General features: G+C 54.8%; 1 protein-coding gene across 1 annotated transcript in view; it reads left to right on the top strand.

Annotated features, from left to right (window-relative positions):
- The window catches only part of EFNB1 (ephrin B1), a 47,978-nt gene extending 28,072 nt beyond the window's left edge, over positions 1-19,906 (top strand). Inside the window, exons 2-5 of the mRNA XM_034063592.1 lie at positions 525-802; positions 16,433-16,525; positions 17,489-17,617; positions 18,670-19,906. Coding sequence (XP_033919483.1) covers positions 525-802; positions 16,433-16,525; positions 17,489-17,617; positions 18,670-19,058 — 889 coding nt within the window. The 3' untranslated portion in view covers positions 19,059-19,906. The remainder of the gene's footprint in view (positions 1-524; positions 803-16,432; positions 16,526-17,488; positions 17,618-18,669) is intronic.
- The last annotated feature ends 2,192 nt before the right edge of the window (positions 19,907-22,098 follow it).

Here is a 22,098-nt window from a genome sequence, read left to right as displayed (position 1 = left end):
GCTTCCCTCCCTTCCATTTAAGGCCAGGAATTCCTCAGGGAGCCGGGGCGTGGAAGGGATCCCTCCCTGCACCCCATTGTCAGGGCTTCTCCCCATGCCTAATTACTGCCTGTCCCTGCAGGAAGCTCCTTGCCTGGCCGTCGGGCAGAGCCGCGGCGTCTCCAGGCTGCCCGCTCTGCACCCTTTGTGGGAAGGCTCCATTCCCTTATGGGTGCCAGGCTTGTGTCTGGGAAGGTGCTCACCCTCATCATGGCAGGAGGGATATGGAGTGGGGCTGAACCCATCGAGCCCATGGTTTCCTCGATGGGAGCCTTGCACTGCCTCCTTGCATGTGCAGAGGTGGTGAAGGAAGAAGAGAGCTTTATTTTGCTGTCCAAACACATTTTGCAGAGGAAAACCAGCAGGGTTTAAGCACAAAGTAAATGGTGCGAAAGCAGGGCTGTGCATGGGGTGGAAAGGGCTGATGTGACCACTGTGGCCTGTGCTAGAGCATGTGGCTAACCTCTTGCCCTCCTCTCTTCCAGGTTCATGACTGGGAAGGGTCTGGTCATCTACCCGGAGATTGGGGATAAACTGGACATTATCTGCCCCAAGGCGGAGCCATCCAAGCCTTATGAGTACTACAAGTTGTACCTGGTGAAGAAGGACCAGGCAGATGCCTGCAGCACCGTCATGGACCCCAACGTGCTGGTGACGTGCAACCGGCCGGAGCAGGAGATCCGCTTCACCATCAAGTTTCAGGAGTTCAGCCCCAACTACATGGGCCTGGAATTCAAGCGGCAGCAGGATTACTTCATCACATGTGAGTCGCCCTCCTCCTCCTCGCCGCTGACCCTGGCTCGGGGGGGCTGCAGGGGTCTGGAGAGTGTCACCAGGCGCTTGTTCGCCACTTGGCTGGTGCAAAGAGCTGACACGCATGGAAAGTATTTCCAACTGGATGGGAGAAGGGGTTGGAATGTGACACTGGCCCCACAGAGCAGGTCATCGGCCCCTATCTGGCTGCTCTGCTGTGTCCCTGGCTGTGCCCGCAGCCAGGAGCATGTCCCCCTGCCAGGTCAGGCCTGGCAAGGAAGGGCAATGTGTGTCTGGAGCACCGTCAAACCTGGAGCCTGTTGTCATCTTTGCTGGAGGTGTTGCAGGGCATTTCTTATAGGGCTTTGTCTTGGGGCTGGGGAGCTCCTGGTGCTGCACTTGGGATCAGGAGAAGTGATGAGCAAGAAGATGCTCATCCTCCTCACTAGTGCTGGCTCTGAGAGCAGCCCAGCAAGTGGGAAGCTGCCAGTGACACCCAGTGCTTTCTGTGGTCTAAATGGCTGTAAGATTCTGCATCCTGGTGTCATCCTCTTGTTTCTTGGTGCAATACATGTTTATGGAGGGGTGAGAGAAGGGCTGAGTTTTCTTGGAGACCGTGGTCCATGGGTGCAGGGGGATGTATTTGCCTGTGCTGGCTCTGGTGTGGACTCTGGTTAGCTCAGCCATCCCTTGGCCCCCAGTCTGGCAGCACTGGCTTCACTTTTCCCTGTTTGTCTTCTCCTCAAGCTCACTGTTACCCCTGTGAACCTGCCATACAGCAGCCTGCAAAGGGCACGGTGCCTCATCCCTGCCCTTGCTATCCCATGCCGCAGGCTCATCGGTGAGCAGCCCAGTGCAGAGGTCACAGCCGGCATGGGAAGCGAGCCCTGAGCCGTGGGAGCTGGTGCTTCTCAGTCAGTAAACAGGGTATTTTTAGCCTGAAATCCCTGCTCTCAGAGGGGGTGGTGAGGGTGTTAGCAGGCAGCTGGGGCAGGAGGTGCTCTGCTGTAGTGTGGTGACACTGATGCTGCCAGCCTGGATTTCCCCAGCAAGCCCTCTCTGGGACTGCTTGTAGGTTTGGGTATACCTGGTGCACTGAACGTGACAGGGCAGCACTGAGCCCACCCTTGGTGATGAATTTGGCTGAGCACAGGGTGGTGATGAAGGGGCTGTGGGCACCGCATGGCTGTAGGAGAGGTGAGGACCTGGTGCAAGAACTGGCTCAGCCTGCTCTGCATGGCCATGGTGCCGGCAGAGACCGCGGGTTGCACTGGGTTGAGTCACCCCTTGGCAGGGCCGGTCTCTGCCAAGAGCTGCCATCACTTGGTCACCTTCACTGTCTGGATTTGGGGCATCTGCCTGGTGTCACTCAGGGGGTACAGGTGGGGTCACCAGCTTTGGGGGTGCAGGGAACCCCGGCTGCAAGCCCAGGCACCCTGGGGATGGGCTTGGGATGTCAGAAGCCCCAGCAGAGCTCCCCAGCAGCCTCTCATCTCCTATAACATCAGTAACTATGGCTGGCACCAGCCTGATGGCTCTGGGACCCCAAAAGGTCAGCCCTTCTGCTGTCCCTCAGCTGAGGCAAGGCTTGATTCAATGCAAGCTTTCCCTGCAGTGGGCAGAGAGTGGGGAGAGGGGCTCAAAGCACAGCCATGAATCTGCCTTTTGTGTGTCAGGCAAACATCATCAAGCACTTGGTCAGCAGGTTCTCCATGCTCGGAGGTCAAGTTCAAGCAGGGCCATGGTTGTTGTGCTAATGAGGGCTGAAAGTGGGGTCCCACCTCATGCCCCTTTGGTAGATCCCATGAGATCCACAGGCTGCAAAGAGCCCCCGTAGTCAAAATACACTCCCAGAGCAAGCTCAGGAACCTACCAAAGCACTGGGGAGGTGGAACGTGGGGTCCCTCTCCTTGCAACGCAGGTCTGTCAGGAAAGTGCAGGCAAAGGGATTTACCAGGCTCTGAATTGCACAAGTTTCAAGGAGCTGCTTTGCATTTCACACGAAAGCTCTTGCTTAAGTTAAATCAACCTCCCATAGCTTTCAGTGGCATTTCCACAGGCGGCCGACGGCGTGCTGCCGACTACAAACGCAGCTCCCCAAGGGCCCCCATGGCTTTGAGCCATTGCCAGCTCTCCTACAAGGCTGCCAGCACACCTGGGTCACTGTTGCTCCGGCTTGCTGCAGCTCCCACGGGATGCTCAGCTGGGGTTTTGCAAGCTGCACTGTGCCAGCTTTGCCAGCAGAGGTTTCGCCAAAGCTTTTAAGCTGGTTCCCTTTTTGCCCAATCTTTACATGATTCTGCTACCGGTGATGGGAATTGTCTCCCGTATCTAGAAGTCTTCCCTCTATCTGTTATATAATCCTGCTTTCTTCCCAAGGCAGAGAGAACTCCTAAGAGGCTACCATAAAATCCTATTTATCCTCTTGTTTCCCAATCCCAGCCTCCAGTTGCAGCATCTTGGAGCCTGTATAGGGCTAGAACAGGGATGCAGCAAGCGGGGTGCACAGAGCATCCCTGTGGGGTGCCCCTCTCTCCTCGGGGAGCCGGCAGTGCCCCCTGCCCCCTCCTTGGACCGTTTCTGACTTTAATGTCTCTTGACTCCTCTGCTCTTTGATGCGAGCGGCTGCTGCCAGCTGAGCTTTGGCCCTGGGTGGGCCAGGGATGCTCCTGTGATCTGACCATACCCTTCTGCTGAGCAGCCCCAGGAGCTGTTTCTGCCCAGAAAGATAATAGCCAAAAAACCAAAGTCAGAAGTCCCTGAGCAGACCACCCACGTGCTGCCTTTTTTTTCCCTTCTTTTTCCCTTTTTTTTCCCTTTTTTCCCCCCATTCCCCTCCCTTTCCCCAGCTTTGCCTTGACACAAAAGGGTTTTTTCTTCCTTTTCATTCGCAGGCAGCCCTAAGCTGGGGAAGCAGTGCTGCAGCGCAGGGGAGCAGGGCAGCAGCGGGACGTGTGCTGCTTGGCCCCTGCTTTCCCCAAGCAGGGAAAACCTCCCTGCTGGAGCCAGGGGCTTCCTGGGGTCCCTCCCCATTCAGAGCTGCTCCTCGCTCCTGCCTTGGATATGCCAAGCCTAGTTTAAGGCCACTTTTATCACAGAGGGACATGGCCCCAGCCTTTGGCTTAGCAATGAAAAAGGCTTTTGAAAGCAAACGTAACCTCTCCGCAGCCTGGTGCTGAGCCCCTCTGCCACTTAAAAGCATCTTTTTGCTTGGGGCTGGGTAGGGGAAGGTGATGCTTTTTCCTAAGCTGCTTCGTAAAGAACAAGATGTGGCAGCTCCTGCTGCAGGTCTATGCTGGAGATGGAGGTTTGCATGGTGGAGGATGTGATGCTCCAGAGGACATGGGGCATCAGGGCCCTCGGCCCATGGAGAAGCTGGGAATTTGGGAATTGGGTGTTTTGCTCCATGGGTTCAAGGCAGCTCTTGGTTTCTGCTGTCCTTGGTTTCCTGTGGCTGCCTCCCTGCCTGCCTTTGATGCCTGGTGGTGGTCTCCTGTCTCTTCCCTGCAGAACCATTGTACACCGTGGACGGAAGCATGTAGTTGTGGCTGTACATTGTGTAGTTGTGGCTGTACTGTGGGAGGTGGTAAAATGCAATCCATCAGGAATTAATTCTTGTTTTTTGTCCAGAAAGAAGTCCTTTTTCGGGGTTCCTTGGCCAAGCACATGGACAAGGGTGCTGGAAAGGTTGACGGGGACTCCAGGGTAGCTTGTACTTGCATCTCAGTGCAGATGCAATTGATGTTGCTATTCCCTTGGGCTGGCAGCAGGGTATGGGTCATTCATAGCATCCTCATGGAGGCAGAAGGTGCTTCTAGCTCATTAGCAGATGTGTGGCTATTCCTCCCTTCATCCTTGCAGAGCTGGTAGAGAAGCTGAATGCTAGGGAATGGCTGAAATGGGAAGGAAGAATGTGTCTGAGTGCTTACAAATAGTCCATCCAATTGTATTTGGGGCTAGCAGGAGTTACAGGAAGGTGAAAACTGATGGCTGTTTTGTGACAGTGCTGTTCTAGATGTGGGTGGGGGTCCTGCTTTGTGCCTGCAGGTCATCTACCCCAGGTTTGAGAGCCTGACCATGCCGATATCTATCCAGCCTTGGTTTTTACCCATTTAGATGGTTTTCCCTGATGCCTTGGCTGTCTGTGTCCCACTTGTAGGCTTTCCTGCCCACTCTCCTGGTGTCTGCACTCTTGGGATGCTCGTGTGTGACTCCAGCCCCACCAGGGCTTAGCCAGCCGCTCAGGTTTGGCTCTTTCCACCTCCCCTCCTAATTCACTCCAGCTCTTAATTGCATTTGCTGCTACTCTTTGAACTTGCTCCAGTTTTTCTATCTCTGGTAATGAGGTGCCTAGATAGAGATGCATTAATCCTGGTGTCCTGGCAGCTGGGCGGCGTGAGGAGGAGCTCCTGATGCAGCTCCCCAGCACTGCCACGCAGGAGCTCTGCATCTGGCCCCATGTGCCATGCCTGCTGCCAGTGCCACAGGCAGGGAGCTACTGGGGTGACGTGTTTTTCAGCTGAGCACTGGCTTCATCCTTGGACGTGGTTCTCCAGTTCATTCTCCATTTGGTGTTTGGGGGTGGTCTGGCCATCCCTTTCTGTGTTGGATGGGGTGTGGGAGAGCAAAGACCTCCAAGCAAAGCCTTTGGGTGCTCTCCGGGCAGGTGTTTGCAGATGTGATGGGCAGCACCTTGGCCAGCCAGTGCTGTTGTGTTTTTCCAGGGTGTTTTCTCTTGCCTGTCCCTCTGCTGAGTGCCTGGGCACAGCCATAAGATTACACCTCTCTTGGGAGCCTCTTTAAGGCAAGCAGACCTTGTTCGATGAAAATGCTGAAGTAAAAGCAAGGCCCCAGTAGATGTTTGCCCATAAATCTGATACATTTGCTGTTTATTGTTAGTCTTTAAGCCCTTCAATCCATTTTTGATGTAATAATGTTCGTAATCCAATCTAACGCTTTTTGGCAGCAGGATTCAGCGAGACCAGATATATTATCCGGAGTGTTTCTTTAAACCCCTTGTCTTGCATTTCTGTTTTTAGACGCAATTAGACTTAACCTGGCAGGAATTATTTGTTGTAAACCATTGGATGTGTGCTTCGTCCCTGGGCCTGTCCTACATCAGCATTTTTCTATAGCTTGCACTTCATCATGGAGAAGGGGTCACCTATGTACTGCCAACTGCCAGAACAATCCTTCCTCCTTGCTTTCAGGACACGTTGCCATACTTGCTTTTCTGGCTGTGCTCCTCCAGCTTCCGGAATAGCTGCTGTTGGTTTGGGAAGCCTCTGGCCCGTGCCAACATGTGTGAGAGTGTCTGCGGAGCCGCTTGAGCTCTTCCTGCAGCCCTTGGGATTGAATGATCTTCTCCCTGTTCCTTGTGTCCCAGCATAGTGCTGTGGATGGGTGCCATGCTTGGGGGGGGGAGAGGGCGGGTGCAGCCCCCCGGGGCGGTTTGTCAGCCCGCCAGCTCTTTGCTGGCTTTCTTTGCTGATTGCATTTGAATGTGGCCACTTTCATGTGCTCCTCATCTTCCGTCCCACAACTTGTTTGGTGAAGATGAGTTGAAAGCAAGAGTGCCGTTTGATGCCATGATGAGAGCTATGAACTTGTGCTGATAAAAACCCAATTAACCGGCTTCCTCATTCTTCACCCAAATGGGCTGGTGCTCTGCAGATGCATTGCATCCTTGCCCCACCAGCTTGCGACATACCTGGGGCAGCACAGAAAGCCTGGGCAAAGCAAAGCCATCCTGGTGCCATAACCACTGGCTTTCCTCTTCCATCCCTGTCCCACTGGGAGCTGGTGGCAGAGGGTAGATGAGACCCTCTTCCTGCAGGAAATGCTGCGTGGGAGCCAAAGGGCTTGTGCCAGAGACAAATGGGTCTCTAATGGTGTCCCGCTCCCAACTTCAAAGCCCAGGCACTGGACATGTCAAACCCAAATAATGGCCCTTAGACAACACGCGGTTCCTTGTCTTGGAGGCTTGTCTGAAGACCGTGACCACAGTAAATGCGATTTTGTTGAGCCCTGTCCCTTAAGCCTCTGCCTCTTTTCTCTTCTCCTCCTCCCTCCTGACCTTTGCAGCTCAGCGCTGTCCCCGGACAGCCCCTGGCAGCTGATCTCATAGCTCAGCCTTTCACGGCCCTAATAGGGATGAAAAGCTGCAGCAGAAAGGGCCGGTGTCCTGCACCCAGCCAGGAGGTAAATACCCAGTGCTTTGATCTGCTCCTGGGCTGGGGACAGGGGGGCCCTGCCTGCAACAAAGACCCTGGCTGGGGTCCCGGTGCCCGCTTAACTCTGCGGCTGCTGGGGAGCCTGACCCCTGCTGCAGCTCTTGCAAGGCCAAGGGCTCTCCCCACCGCAGGGTGCTGGGCACCAGGTTCTGTCTGCCTGGGCCTTTGGGCTGCCTGCAACTGAAGATGCTCTTCCCCAGGCACAGGGTTTCCAAGAGCATTTCTTTAACTCTGACCTGACCCATCAGGGTGAAGTAAAACGTGTTTGATTCCACAGTGCTTCTGAAAACCAAGGTGCCATGAAGAGGTGCCATGAAGAGGTGCCATGCAACCAGGACAGAGGCAGCAAGGAGGTGACATCCAACCATGCCTGCCTGATCATGCTGTGCCCCCGTCCCATGCTGCTGGGACAGTGTGACTCTGCCTGTCTCTCCAAGAAGGTGCTCCCTTTGCAGCTGCAGCGGAGGGCAAACACTAAAACAGTCCCTCCGGTGTGCTGCATGCTCTGGCCATGCCTCTGCCATCATCTTCCTCCCCTTCCAGCCTCTGCTCCCTCCAGCATGTCTGTAGCAGGGGGCACAGGGACCTCAGAGCATGTCTTGCAGCTGCAGGTGCATGGACTCTGGTGGACCCTTTTCTTCAGTGATGCTCACCTCCAGAACACTGGAAGAGATTAAAACTTGGCTCCTTTTGGACTAAACTTCCAGGAAGAGGCTTGAAAGGCAGAAGAACCCTTCAGCTTGACAAAGACTTGAAAAACATCCCAGCATCCAGGAGCTCCTGGAAAGGTTGTGCAGTAGATAAGTTCAGGCAACTACTTCCTTGGCATATATTTTCTAATAACTCATTCTTCGCCTAGACCCTTTCCATAGGCTTTTTCCCTGAGATCCCCAATGGACTCCATTGCTCCTGTACTTGTGGAATTTTCTTGATGCCAGAGCTCTGGGAGGAGGCATGCAGGCACCACGGCAGCTCTGACCTGGTGTGCTGTAGCTTCAGGCTGCTGATAGCCTGGGGTGCACAACGATGGGGTGCTGGCTGTCAGATCAAGAGCACTCTGGGGCTGCAGAAAGCTAGACTATGAGACATGGAGGTTGTGAGCAGATTTGGCATTAATGAGTTGTGATGTGCAGCCTTTTTCCATCTCTATTTTCTAATGATCTGTGTGGTGGATGCCTCTTGGCCAGGCTGGCTGTGCTGGGGAGGGCTGCACAGGTTGTGTGTGGCACCTTTACAAACTTGCCTTTCTGGGGAGCATGGGTTTTATTTGCCCTTTGAGGTGTCTTTGCCCTAGGAGTGATGGTTTTTCTGCTGCTGCTGTGTAATGACCGTGCTCTTTGATCCTGCCTGGCAGCTCGGGGTAGTGTTAACAGAGCTAATTGTGAGCTGGCTGTGGAGGCTGGTGGGGAAGAGCTGAGCCTGGGGGTGCTGCTCAACCCTCTGCAGTGGGGTCAGCCCTAACTTGGGCAGAGAGAGGGCCCTTCCTCATCCTTTACTGCATGAGGGGATGAGTCCTTGTCTGAATAGTCGGGCTTATTTAGCTTATACTGGAAATGTCCAGATCCTGTGATAGGATTGCTGGGGACAGTTAGGTCTGTTTGCTGGTGTCCTGGAGAAGAGGGCTGGAACCACTTCCTGAGGTCCTCCTGGGACCCAAGGGCAGTCTGTTGGCTCTGCAGCCAGTGGCCTCCTGTGGGGCAGTGTGGGTGCTGCTGTGCTGCTCCCTGAGGAGCTGTGGGCATTGCTGTATGGAGGTGTTGTGAGCTCCTGCTCCTGCTGCCATGGGATGAGGTGCTGTGACCTGGGGGCTGTCCTGCTCTGAGCTGGGTGCACAGCAGCAGTGGCTGCATCCACCATGGAAGCAGTGCCTGGGCTAACTCCTGTCCCAGCCATGGGGTTATTTGCAGCTCTGCACCAGTGTGTGCTGCCAACAGATTCCTGATGTCCATGCAAGGTTTACCTTTACTTGCAGTGGGGTTTCTTCCCAGCCATCCCACAGCACACCCTGAGCTCCTGTCCCTCCCTGCTGCCCTGCACCTCCTTGGCTCCCCAGCTCTCCCAGGCAGCTTGAACTTCCAGATTTGCACATGAATCAGCTTCTCATGTCTTACAACTTGGATTTTCCTCTGGGTTTATTCCATCCGGGCAGTGGGGGGGTGGCACTATCCCTGTGCATCCGTCTCCATCCCCTTCACAACAGAGTTCTCAGTCAGTCATAGATGTTTTGCTACCTAACTGAAGAGATTTGCACCCTGTTAAAATGCAATGAGTACTTTCCTCCTCTCGTGCTCCCAACGGGGCCCACAAATGACTCTGGCAGAGCATCAGGTGGAGAATTACATGGCACTTTCTTCCTGACCTGTAACCGGTTGCCCGGGGCTACCGCAGAGATTGTGCAAATAAACTTCTCTTATACTGACACTGCTTTTGGAAGGGGATGGATAGTCCTGAAGACAAGAGGCTTTATTTAGCGTCCCAGTATCCGGCTGTGCCTGCTCCCTGGCAAGGGATGGGGATGCTGGGAGCCTGCATGGTTTGTCCACGTGCGTGTCTTGGCAGCATTGGTACAAAAGGGCTTGGAAGCAAGTAAGCAAGCAGTGGTCTTGCAACCAAGAGGTGCTTTCTAGCCTTGATGAAGTTACCTGCAATGTAGCCCTGACTCCTAATTATGATGCTAATTAGGGTTGGTTATAATCTGACCATCAGAAAGCTGTTTCAATGGGAAATTAGGTTTTCACTTAAGCATTACCTGTGTTAGTGTTGTCTTCTATGCAGTACTTCCCCCTTTGCTCCCGGAAAGTACCTGAGACAGTCCCAAAACAGCACTTAGGGCTGGCAGTGTTGCTGTAGCACATTGAGGAGGATGAGTGTCTGTGTGTTATGTCCTCCCTTGGTAGCCCCTTAACCTGCCTGGTGCTGCTGGTCCTGTGCTTTAGGAATGCTGCTCTTCATAAGGAATGGGACTGATTTAATGTTTCTATTTATCTTTGTGGGATGCTGACCCTGGCCAGGCAGAGGTGAACTTCATCCCAACCAGACTTTCATTGCTATTTCCAGAAGTGTGTTAGAACCTGGTGCTTTTCACTTTGTGGTGTGTTTGCTGGAGCAAGAAGCATGTGTGGGGTATCTGGGTTATCCAGGGCATGCAGTGAGTGGTCTGTCCTCTGCTGTCACCCCGACTGTCCCCTGCTTACTGTGTCCTTGGGGAGGATGGAGGTGAAGCTGCTGTGCCTTGATGGCAAAAGCTCATAGGGTTTTGCAACAGCTCTAAATAATGGCTATAACAAACTCAGCATGAACCAGCACCGTTAGGTTGTTTCCTCATGCCTTGCTTGGAGACCCACCAGTGCTTGGCCACACTTGCTTCCGCTGATGGAAGGACTCAGTCTGAGGTTGTGGCATGGAGCTGGCATTTCCCTCCGCAGTGCAGGGAGAGTCATATGTGTTTATATATAAAATCTATGTAGACAGGCAGTTCCAGAGCTGGTTACATGATGCTGGTGGATGTTAGCATCCCACACCCCTCCAACCACACTTGGGTGCTTCCAGGGCTTCCCAGGAGGATGTGGCACTCTGGAGAGCTGAAATCCCTGGCAACCACCACAGTCGTAAATGGGACTGTTGTGTTGGCTAGAAAGTGGGTTTGCCATGTGCCCCTCTAGCTCTGTGCCCTGCTTGTTATGGGTACATGCTGTCAGATGGGCTGGTACGGTTGTGCCCATGGGAGCTGGGCTGGGAGTGCACTGCTTTGCTGTGGGGCTGGGTGAGCCCTGCAGCCCAGCTCTGTTCTGGGAGGTTGGGGCTGTCAGCAAAACCAAGCCACAGGCTCCAGGTTGTTGTAGGGGCAAACTCTGTGCCCATACCTGGCTCTGCATGTGAAGTGATGGCTTTGGGAAGCTTCACACCATTGCCCGGTGCATGCTGGTGTGGGTCCCACTGCTGCTTCTCCAGCAGCCTGTGGTTGTCAGACCCTGGGTTTTGTGGGGCTGTGCTGCAGGCGGAGGAAACCTGAACCAGATTGCTGGTTCATGAAGAGGTGTCACCATTCAGTGCTTCAAAACCCCAGCTCCAGCAGCCTGGGACAGGCTCTTCTAGAAATCACCCCTGTTGTTCTGAGCTGTGTGTTTGTGAGACCCTGAGACCATAAACTGAGGAGGAGGATACAGATATCAAACAGGAAGGGTGTTGCTTGTGAAACTCAGGTTTGGGTCTTAGGGCACTGAGCATCTATGTGTGTTTCTCACTCCTTTGCAACAGCCATTGCTGTGGATGGAGCAGCCTGGAGCAGACTATTGTCCTGCCAAAAGGGTTTTTTATGAGCAGTGGGCAGTAGGTGATGCTGGCAGCTGCCAGGTGGGCAGGCTGGAGATCCTGCTGCCCACTGGGGATGGTGGGATGGAGGACCCCAGGGCTGTGTGGGCTGGTTTGCAGTGATGGGCTCTGTGTAGGTGTGGGGGACAGAGAAGTCCCGATGGGCACTGTAGTATTGTGCCTGCCAGTGTCCTGCAACACTGGGGCTGGAGCACCCCAGAGCATCCAGGGTTGGTGGCATGGGGCAGGAATCAGGCTGCTCAGTCTTCCTATAAGAGCCCAGGAGGCTGGAGCAGCTCTGAGCTGCCAGGAGGGTGTGTGAAACCCAAGCCTTGCACCTCCTGCAGCCGTGCAGGGACAGGACGGGGCTGCCTGGCTTGCACACACATATCTGGGGCTTCGGGGCCCCTTCCCAGTGCAGCTGCCTCTGGGCTGGAAGGCTGCTGCCGGCCCCGCTGGCAGCATGACAGCGTGGGGCTCGGCTCCCCCTGCACAGCCCCTGCCCTGGCTCTGGCAGCCGACCCAGTGAATGTGCTGGAGCTAATGGGAAGGGCTTGGGATGATGTGTGCGGTGGGGGGACACGGGCTCTGCTCCCTGCAGCGGGGCCCAGCGAGGAAATCATAGTCATAGTAATAATAACTGATGCTGTGTGCCCCTGCTGCCTCCCTGCTCAGAGAGGAGGAGGAGAAGGGGCTGTGACCAAGCTGCAGGGCATCTGTGTGCCTCTGCTCCGTGACCTGACAGTGGCTCTGTGGGTCCCTGTGGTGCCAGCCCTGGTTGGGATGGAGGAATAAGGAAGCCTTGTGCCTGTGATGGAGCTGGGCACTGGTGCAGCACCTCTGCTGATGCAACACCCCTACCCGTGCATCACCCACACCTTGGTACTGAGGGTGCATTGAACAGCTTGAAAGCCTTTGAGGAGGGGAAAGGTGGTATGAGCTAGGGTTTTATTTCAATAGTCTGTTCTTGGGTTCATGCAGGGGTCTGCTGGCAGTGCCCGAGCACACTGCAGATGCAAAGCACATCTTTGGGGCCAGCTGTAGGGTTTTATATGTGCCAGGAGGAGCTTCCAGCCTGGTATGGGTATCATGGCTGTGCTGTGGCTTACCTGAAGCTGCCCTGCACCTCAGCAGGGTCAGTCTGTGCCTTCCCACTGCTCCAGTGGGATCGGGGTCAGGCTGTGGTGCACCCCAAAACCTGCTCAGGCAGCAGCAGTGGGTGCCAATGGGGTGCTGCTGCCCCTGCCTAGAGCTGTGTGATGGTAATGGGAGCCTGGGACAGGTCTGGGGTGAAGGGGAGATCGCAGGCAGGCACTCGGGCTGTGTCCATGCAGCGCCTGGCTGGGGCTGGAGCAGGGCTGTGCTGCACAGATGGAAGAGTAATTAAGAGTAATAAAAGGAAAGAGATTTGGATTCGCTACAGTCTCAGCACATTAATTGTGCTTTGGGGCCCAAATCATAGCAGAGTCCTGCTAGAGGGAATCCAGAAGAGAAACCAAGCATCTTGCTCTGTCCAAAGCTGACCATTTAAGAGACCCTTGCCTTCATCTGCTGCCAGGTATTGCTTCCAGAGCCTTCCATCTGCCAAAACCCAAGTTCTCAGTTGAAATATTTTAGGGAAGGCAGAAAAGCTGTGGTGACAGTCTGAGTACTGCTAGTCTAAGTACTAGCAGTAGTACTAGCACATGGCTCTGCTTGCTTCTGGGGAAGGAAACATGGGATTGTTGGGGTTCTCCTCCCCACAGAGGCATCATCCCATCTGCCTGGTCTGTGTCACTGGGTTGCGGTGTGGAGTTTGCTGGTCTTGTGCCTGAGGACTGGGTTGAGTTGTGCCAGCAAGTGGATGTCCTGCTGGTGCTTCCATGCAGGCTGAGCATCTCTTCTAAATTGACAAGCAATTACATGGTTAATGGTATCAGTGTTAAATCCTCATCACTCAGCAGCCTGAGGCTTAATGCTTCATTAAGGCAAAGGCATCTAATAGCTCTCAGGACTGGGAGCTGCCTTTTCCTTAAAGCCTGAGTAGAAGTCATTTGTCCAGAGGCTGCTTTTGCTCTCTTGGTCCTACAGTCAAACTGTAAGTCCAAAATGGAGGTGGGGGGGCAGGAAAATGCTCCCGTATATTCCATGTTGCTGCCTGGATCAAGCCTTGTTAATGGGATGGAGCTGCACATTGTAAGTGTGGCGTGTGGACATCACGGCTGTCCTTTGAGTCCTGCCATTTCCTCGTCCCCTGGGTGTCCCCAGCTCCCTGCCTGTCTTCCTTCATCATTTCATAGCTCTGCTTTGTGCTGCTGCCCTGCAGCCACCTCTCCCCAGGCTCAGGGCTGCTTCTCTGCTGTGTGCCTGTGGATTTACCTTTCCTCCCTTATGTTACTGTGCATTTATTGGTGCTGAATTTCATCAGCCATTGAGGATCGGTGATGGCTCTGCCCTCGTGAGCACAGCAGTGACTGGCACAGATGCTTTGGACTTCGTCTCGCTACTCACCGTGTGCCTTCTGGATCACACATCCCTGCTGGCCTGACCCTGTGGCCTTCTGCTGTTAGATCTAATGCTGTGACATCAAGAAATGGAGTGGGAGGATCAGCTCTTCCAGTCTGAGCCTTGCAGTGCCCATGGGTCAGCAGGGACTCCTGGCTGCAGCCCCTGCTCCTCGCCTCTGGACCCCTGCTTCAGCAGCACATCAGTCTGAGTGTTTGTATAAGACCTGCCAGAAGCTGCACTCTTTTGGATGGGATTATGACTTTTGGAAGCCCAGCCAACTGTATGGAGCATCTTGTTTTGCTTTGGCCTGTTTGGATCTGTACAGAGTGTGGTGTCCTTGTTTCAAGCGGCTGCACGGAAGACTATCGCCATGGGTTTTGCAAGTGTTTGCTGTTTTACCTGCACCTTTTGGTGTTCTTCAAGCAACTGCTTCATTTTTTCATGTGGTTCCCTTTCAAAGCTGCTTTCTCCTGTCATCGTTCTTATGATCAGAACAAGAGGAGGCTTCTTGAGCATCGTCCTGCATGTGGCACAGGAGGAAGCTGTGTCCCCTGGCCTGTCCCTGTGACTCCAGCTGCCATTCCTCCATCCTGTTTGGATCTTTAATGTTTTTGTTGTATCCGAATACAACATCTCTGTTTAACGTTATTTGGGAGGAAATACTGTCTTCCATTACTGCTGCATGCTCTGCCTTTGTAGGATCTCATAGTTCCTCATGCTGGATCCATATTTACTCTGTAGATCATTCTGATATAATTAGGTTATTATGTTATAAATAAGACCTTATGAGGTCTCACAGAGCCTGGCTTTACAGACTGCTTTGGTTTCCCTGTCCTGCTGTGTTGCAGTGTGAATGGGTGAAGTCTATTCAAGATGGAGCAGTCCATGGCATGGGGCTGGGAAGCTGTTAATGGAAATGCTTCAGGGCCGTGAGCTGGGACATACTGGCTTGTTTCAATCCCAAACCAGCGCCTCTGGCCTGGGAGAACTGGGTTGCTGTGCCTTCTGCTGGAGTTAGCTCCCTAAGCTGTTTGTATGGGGAGTCTGTGCAGGTTAAGAAGAGCTGTAGGGAGGCGTTTCCCTGCATTCCCAGGCGTTTGCGTGGGGATTTGTGCTGACAGTGCTGCTGTCAAGCCGCCCGGCAGTGATTCCCAGATGCGTGGATGTACAGCTCCATCCAGGGAGCCGCTGGAGAGGTGATAACTCAGCAGACGGCCCAATGACTTTCTGATTAGTAAAACATTTGCTGGTGTTTCTCACGAGAGCCTCCATTGCACAGAGGCGTTTGGACAGAGCTGATGGGCTTTGAGCTGCATCCCGGCGTGATCCAGGCTCGCTTTCCAGCATAGCCCAGCACCGAGGCCTCATTAAGGCACCCAAGGGTCTTGCTGTGGGAAAGGGAGTATAGAAGAAAGACCTTGCTCCATAACCCAGCCTCTGCCCATCACCTCCTCACCGACACCCACCAGGGTCTGATGGATTCAGCCCCACCGACCATCAGTCACCGCCCTCCCAAACCTGAGCTTTTGTGGGGTGGAGGCAGGAATTGGGCTGTGCAGGCAACGTGAAACCCCGAGGCTGAGTTTTGGCATTGAGCTGTGCTGTGCTGGCCAAATCCTGCTTTGCTTCACTGCCTTGTCTCTGTAAAACTATCCCCGTAGCTTCGCGGTTCTCCATTGTGCAGCCTTTCCTTAGCTCTGCTCATGCTGTATGCAGTCACCATCCCTCTCCCAGGGTTTGTTGCTTCCCTAGCCTGGATTGGGAGCACTGGATGATCTGTGTTTGCTGTGATGGACAGAGGTGCTGTATTGAGGACCATCCTGGTCTCAGGGAGAGCTGGATGTGTGCCCTACACCCAGTGCATCACCCATGCACTGGGCACAGCAACTGTGGAGTACTTGAGGGCTCTTTGGGGGTTAGAAGCCACTTTGAGTGGGTTTAGCAGGGTCTGTCACTGAGGTGCTTAATGCTGCCATGCTCTGGTTTGGGTTAATTTTGTCCCCTGAGCTGTCCCTGCCATGGTATAGGGCTGGTGGGCACGTGGATGTGTGGAAGTCCCTCTCTGCATGGTGGCAGTGGGAGGCATACAGCTCCCTGAGCTCCTGCAGGACTGAAAGGCTTAAAAAACCTGTGCTGGCTAAAGTAGAAAGTTAATGTGAATTTAACTGACTTCTGCCCTGCAATTAGAGCCACTCAAGCCCATTGGGGCTCTGAGTTTACATTCTTTACTGAGGCACAGTGTGTAATTATATATGTATAATTTAAACTGTGCATATGCATGTGTTCCTATTATACACCGAGGAGCAAAGGAAATTATCCAGGAATTAAAGGGGGAGGAGGGTGCAGGCATGGATAATGGTTTGCTTGTGTGGATGTGGCAGCGAGGGGAAGCTGGAGGGATCATATCCTCATCACTGCAAACATCTTCAGAAGGTGTAGGAAACAAGAACTCGGTGTTTTAAACACTGTGGGTGCCAGAATGAGGCAATGAGGGGTCAGGAATGAACCTCAATATGCTGAGCCCCTGCTAGGGGACATAGGGGACCTGCCCAGCAGTGTCCTCCCAGCTTCCAGAAGCCCTGCCTAATGCTTCCTCTCTTCTCTTGCAGCCACTTCCAACGGGACACTGGATGGCCTGGAGAACAGGGAAGGAGGGGTCTGCCAAACACGCTCCATGAAGATCGTCATGAAAGTGGGGCAGGGTGAGTCCCTCTGCACCCTCGGGTCTCTGTCACCACAATGCCTTTGCCCATCAGCATGTTGGCCTCTGAACTGTGTGTAGGGGTCTGGATTCTGGGGCAGTTGGTCCCTGGGAGGCTTCCACAGTTAATTCAGTGGAATCTCATTTTTTGCCCTTTTCTCCCTTGTTTTTTTCTTTTGCCAACGTGCTTGGTGTGTTGGGATTAAAATGGAGCAGTTGTTCTGTGTTGCCTCGTGGTTTGATGTGGTGGGAAGCTAGCTCAGCATGGGACCCATGAACCATGCAAGTGCATCAGTGGGGGGGTGGCCCAGGCAGTGTCCACGTGACCTGCTGGGGACCAGTTGGGCATGCATCAGCACTTGCACTGGTCCTGGCACCTCCCAGCAGTGCTGGCCACCACAGTGTGAGCACAGTGCAGGCTGATGGTGGCAGTGGGACACCAAGGGTACCACCAATGTGCATCTGACTGTGTGTGTGTGCTCTTCTCCTGGAGAGAGCTTCCCAACACCTTCCATCCCCAGCTACCGGGTGCCTCCCAGCCCTGGGATGCCCTGGGCTTGTTTCAGCCGCTGATTCAGATGCACAGCTCCTGATGGCTGCTTTTCATTATTGTGTTTTCACTGTGGGGCCAATACTTATAATAAACAGAAGGAGCAGTGCTGCAGCCTTGGCAGGCTGCCTTCCCTTCCTGTTCCTCCTGCTGCCCGTGCAAGAAACTTGCCCCAACCCACGCATGGCAGCTCAGAAAACAAAAGTCAGGGGGGATTAGGGTGGGGAAGCTCCTTCCCATGAGCCCTGGAGCAGATCAGCCTTGCTCTGCTGCTCTCAGCACCTCGCATTGCTCTGTTATCTCCCTTCACCCTCTGGGGGTGGCTGGCTGGGATTGCTGGGGCAGCTGGGGAATGAGGAGTGAGCTGCTGCCATCCAGGTTGAATCTCATGTGTAACTTCCTCTCTCTTCCCAGATCCGAACGCAGTGATCCCAGAGCAGCTGACGACAAGTCGGCCGAGCAAGGAGTCCGACAACACCGTGAAGATTGTCACACAGAGCCCACGCAGCAAGATCCCTGTGGTGGAGGAGCCTGGCAAGCCAGGTGAGCAGGACACACAACAGAGGGATGGAGTCTCTGCACACCCACAGGGCAGCAGGGGCAGCTCTGAGCCAGTCTTGTAGCATGGATCCCAGTAATGCCAGGTGCTCCAGAGCAAGGACCTAATGGGTTTACCATAAGCATTGTGCTCATCTCTGCCGTCCCTGTGGCTCACAGCATCTCCTTGCCTCAGCCCTGAACCTTCTGGCCAGGGACCGCGCAGGGCACAGCACAGGCAGCCAGGCTGCAGTGCAGAGCAGCTTGGGTTTGTTTTCCCAGCTCTGGTATGTCCTGGCAGCTGCTGCTCAGGGAAGTGCTGTTTCAGCACTCTCCTCCTCCTCCTCCTTGCTGCCCATCTGTTCCTCACAGTACATCTGAGAGGGCTTGGAGGAGGTGAGGTCCTTTGGTTTGTGAGCCGAGCCAGTGTGAAAGCCTTTTGAAGGTGGTTTCCTGAGTTCCTGACCCTGCTGAGAGAAAAGTGAAATCAGATGAAGTAGGGAAGAGTTGCTCTTTTCTTCTCACCCGCTATGGCCAGCCAAACACTGTCCCCTCAGGGGGCTTGGGGCTGCCCTGGCCCAGGGGTCAGGAGGAGGCAGGGGGTCAGTAACTGGATATCATGGGGCTCCAGATACCGGAGCCTACTTTCACCAGAGCACCAAGGTCTGTTGCAGAGTGAAGGCTCCCAGAGTGTGGACTGGTCTCACTCAGACCTGAGCAGCACTGTGCTCCATAGACTGGGAGATGGAAAGCAGAAGCAGCACTCTGGGGTGGTGGAGGGGGCATGTGGTCCCTTGTCTGCAGATGTCATGGCTCCTGCCTGCCCTGCCCAGCACCTGCAGGCTGAGATTGAAATGAATGGGTAGGTCTGACAGGGGTGGGAAGGTGAAGAGATGCTGCTGTCCCTTTGGAGGTGAAGGGGCTGCTCCTCTCCCCAAGCAGCATGGGGGGAGGAAGCTGTTGTGCCGAGTTTGAGGGGTGGAGAGCACAGACCCCTCACAGAGGTGGGGTGCAGGCTGCCTGCCAGGGTCTGACAACCCTCTCCTCTTGCCTCACAGGCTCTGTCAACCAGGACGGCCAGGAGACCCAAGGTCCAAGCGATGGCTTCTTGAGCTCCAAAGTGGCCGTCTTTGCGGCGATCGGCGCTGGCTGCGTCATCTTCATCCTCATCATCATCTTCCTTGTCGTCCTCCTGATCAAGATCCGCAAGCGGCACCGGAAGCACACGCAGCAGCGAGCTACAGCCTTGTCCCTCAGCACCTTGGCCAGCCCGAAATGCAGTGGGAACGCGGGCTCCGAGCCCAGCGACATCATCATCCCCTTACGGACTACAGAGAACAACTACTGCCCGCACTATGAGAAGGTGAGCGGGGACTACGGGCACCCCGTCTACATTGTCCAGGAGATGCCCCCCCAGAGCCCAGCCAACATTTACTACAAGGTGTGAGGAGCAGCCTTGCCAAGCCACCGATGCAGGAGCACGGGAGCGCCGGGCACGGGGGGCAGCTGCCCCCAGGGTCTCCCCACGAGCAGTCTGGTGCCAGGAGGGAGGAAGCGACATGAACCCCACGGCACGGCGCGGGGAGCGCCGGGGTCCGGCGCTGGAGAGCGGATGGATCACACACCGCGCGCTCCATTCTCCCCTTTGTATTTAGTTTTGTAGTTCTCAGCTTTTGTAATCCCGAGACTCGAGGGTGAGCCTTCAGCATCCTCCTCTTCGCCAGGACTGCGGTGGGTGCTGTGCCTTTCCGTGCTCGCTCGGACACCGCGGGCAAACACAGAGACTCCACCTCCCCTTCTTCACTGTGGGATTTCCCTGCCTCACCCCTCTATGTCCTTATGGGAAGTGCCCGTGCGCCTGGTGCCGCATCGGCCACCGCTCGGGTCCCGGAGCCCGGACCGACGCTGGGGCCACGGCGTGGAGCTGTCCGAGGAGCAGCTGTGTGTGGGGAGGAGGAGGATGCTTTGCCTGGGTGCCGAGATGCAGACAGCCGTGCAGGGAGGAAGCTGGCAAACCCCATTTACTACTACTACTATTATTATTATTATAATTATTTTAATTTTTGGTAACATTTTTATTTTTGTGAATTCCGGGTGGGATTCCGGCCCGTTGCCTCCGGGTACCTGCCATCACCTCCTTCCAGCACACCATCCCACCGGCCGTGGGGCAGAGCCTGCTGCCCCCAGCACACCATCCCACCGGCCATGGGGCAGACCCCACTGCCCCCAGCACACCATCCCACCGGCCGTGGGGCAGAGCCCACTGCCCCCAGCACACCATCCCACTGGCTGTGGGGCAGACCCCTGCTGCCCCCAGCGCTGCCCTTTTAAACTCTTGTGTTCATAGCTGTTGACTCTTGTTTTAGTCTCTTTATAAAAAGAAAGAAAGAAAAACCAATCTCTATACCATGTCTCAAGCATTCAGTGTGCGAGAGTCCGGGTGCTCCTCCTGTTCCGTGCAGAGCAGCAGCCTTGGCCTGGCAGCTCTTCCCAACGTCCTGAGGGTGTCCAACTGCAGAGAGATGAGGGTCTCCATGCTGGAAGCAGAGTGGGGTGCAGCTGCAGACCAGGGGGTAGCTGCAGCCCCTGGTCCCGTTCCCCAGCTGGTGATGCTGTTCTTGGAAAGGAAAACTGGAAAACAAACATTCCTGACCCACAGCTGGTGCTGGGGAGGCTGAGAGTGCCAGGAGGAGGCTGGTGCTTGGTGCTGGGAGCCCCATGGAGGTGTAACACCCGTGGCTGTAGCCCCAGACTTAGCCTGCTGGGAGCTGAGCCGATGGCTCCTGGTTTACGAGGGGAACCCGGTGCCCCTGTGTAGGACCTGCCTTTGGGGACAGGACCCTGCAGCGCCCTGCCTGCCATGCTCCCCACACGGGAGCATCACCAGCTCTTGCTCGCTCTGCCCTTGCCTTGCCCTTCTCTTGTCCAGAGCTGGAAGGGCTGAGCCTTGGGCTCTTCTAGGGCAATCATTCCCAGCTTCCTCTTCCCAGAAAGACCTGCCAGCTCTGTGGCTGATGCTGGTGAGCAGCACGGGGCAGGTGGTGTACAGCCACCCCCTGCCCACAGCCTGTACATCCTAGGGGCTGGTGGCCACCCCCTTCTCCTTCCTTGCTTCCCTTTCCTTTCAGAAGTAGCTGCTTTTGCTCAGGGAGTGAGCGTGGGGCAGGTGGTGCTGCCCGTGGGGCAGTGGGGTTGCCATGGCTGGAGGTCTGGTTTGTCCCTGCCTGTCCCCAGGGCCCCAAAACCCGCATTAGGAAGTGCCCATAGAGCGAGAGAGCTGCTCTGCACAAGTGCCTTGACGAGGAGCGGGCAGGGGTGGCAGGAGGGGCAGAGCAGTGGATGGGAATCCCATTGGCCCAATGCTGTGCCAGGGGTTTGGATGCGGTCCTGAGTGCGACTGGAGCATCCCGCAGTGCTGTGGTGTTGGTTCTGTTAAAGGCAGGAGGCTGGGCTGGAGCAGAGCAGGCTGCCCCTGCTCTCCTGCACTCAGCATCCATAGGTGAGGATGGCTTATAGGGCTCTAAAATGGCTACTGCCCTTGGGAGAGAAGAGCCATAATGGGTGCTCCCCCCAGCCTGGTCCTTCTCCCTGCTCCCTCCATGTAGCACCTTTTAGCCCCTCTCCCCCACTGCATCCATGCCAGCACTGCCTGCCCTCAGCTGCTGCTGTGGGGCTGGAGCCACCCCAGCTGGGACCCCCATTCCCTGCTGGATGGGGTCTGCCCTTAGAAACCACAGCAAATTGTGTCTTAAAGAGTATCCCCCTTCCCCTCACTGGTGCCCTTCCCCATCTGCTGTATGGTGACCTGTGGCTCCTGGTGTGGGCAGTGGTGGCTCAGGAGGGAGCAGTGGCTGCTGTGGAGGAGGTGATGGGGGATGATGTAGTTTTGGTTCGTTTTGGAGGAGAAGGGAATGAGTTTGGCCGCGGTTGTGCCAAAAGCAAAGTGACGGTGGCTCTTACCCGGCTCATGGCTGTCCCCAGCCAGGCTGCAGCTCAGCAGCCCCATCACCTCCTTCCCGTTGCTGGGGACAGCGGAGAAACCTTGTAAATATGTGAAGAAAGGGTGAAATCGGAACTCTTGGTCTTTGCTAGCACCTCGGTCTGCTGGGTCCTGAAATGGAGTGTGTCCCTTCGGTTCTTCTCATTGAAAGCATTGAAGTTTGGTTGGTTTCTTTTCCTTTTTCCTTTTTTTTTGTCCTGTTTTGTTTGTGTAAATACTAGTCTTTTTTGGAAGAAATAATGTAAAGATGTTTTGTATAAACTCCGAATTATTTTCTGGTTGCTTTTTCTTAGAAAAAAAAAAACAAAGGAGAACTAAAAAGAAAAAAAAAAGAAAAAAGAAACAAGAAAAAGTGATTTTAACCACGAGAACGGGTGTAAAACATTGTCATACTGCGCTCAGCCCGCGCTGCCGCAGGCTGTGCTGGTGTGCGGCTGCCTGGTCCCCCTGGCATAGAGCAGAGAGCATGGCAGGGTCAGACCTGGCT

Source organism: Melopsittacus undulatus, chromosome 6 (assembly GCF_012275295.1).
Source record: "Melopsittacus undulatus isolate bMelUnd1 chromosome 6, bMelUnd1.mat.Z, whole genome shotgun sequence".
In the NCBI taxonomy this organism is placed as follows: Eukaryota; Metazoa; Chordata; class Aves; order Psittaciformes; family Psittaculidae; genus Melopsittacus; species Melopsittacus undulatus.
The sequence above is the reverse complement of the archived record's forward strand: the minus strand, read 5'-3'. Positions and strand labels throughout refer to the sequence as shown.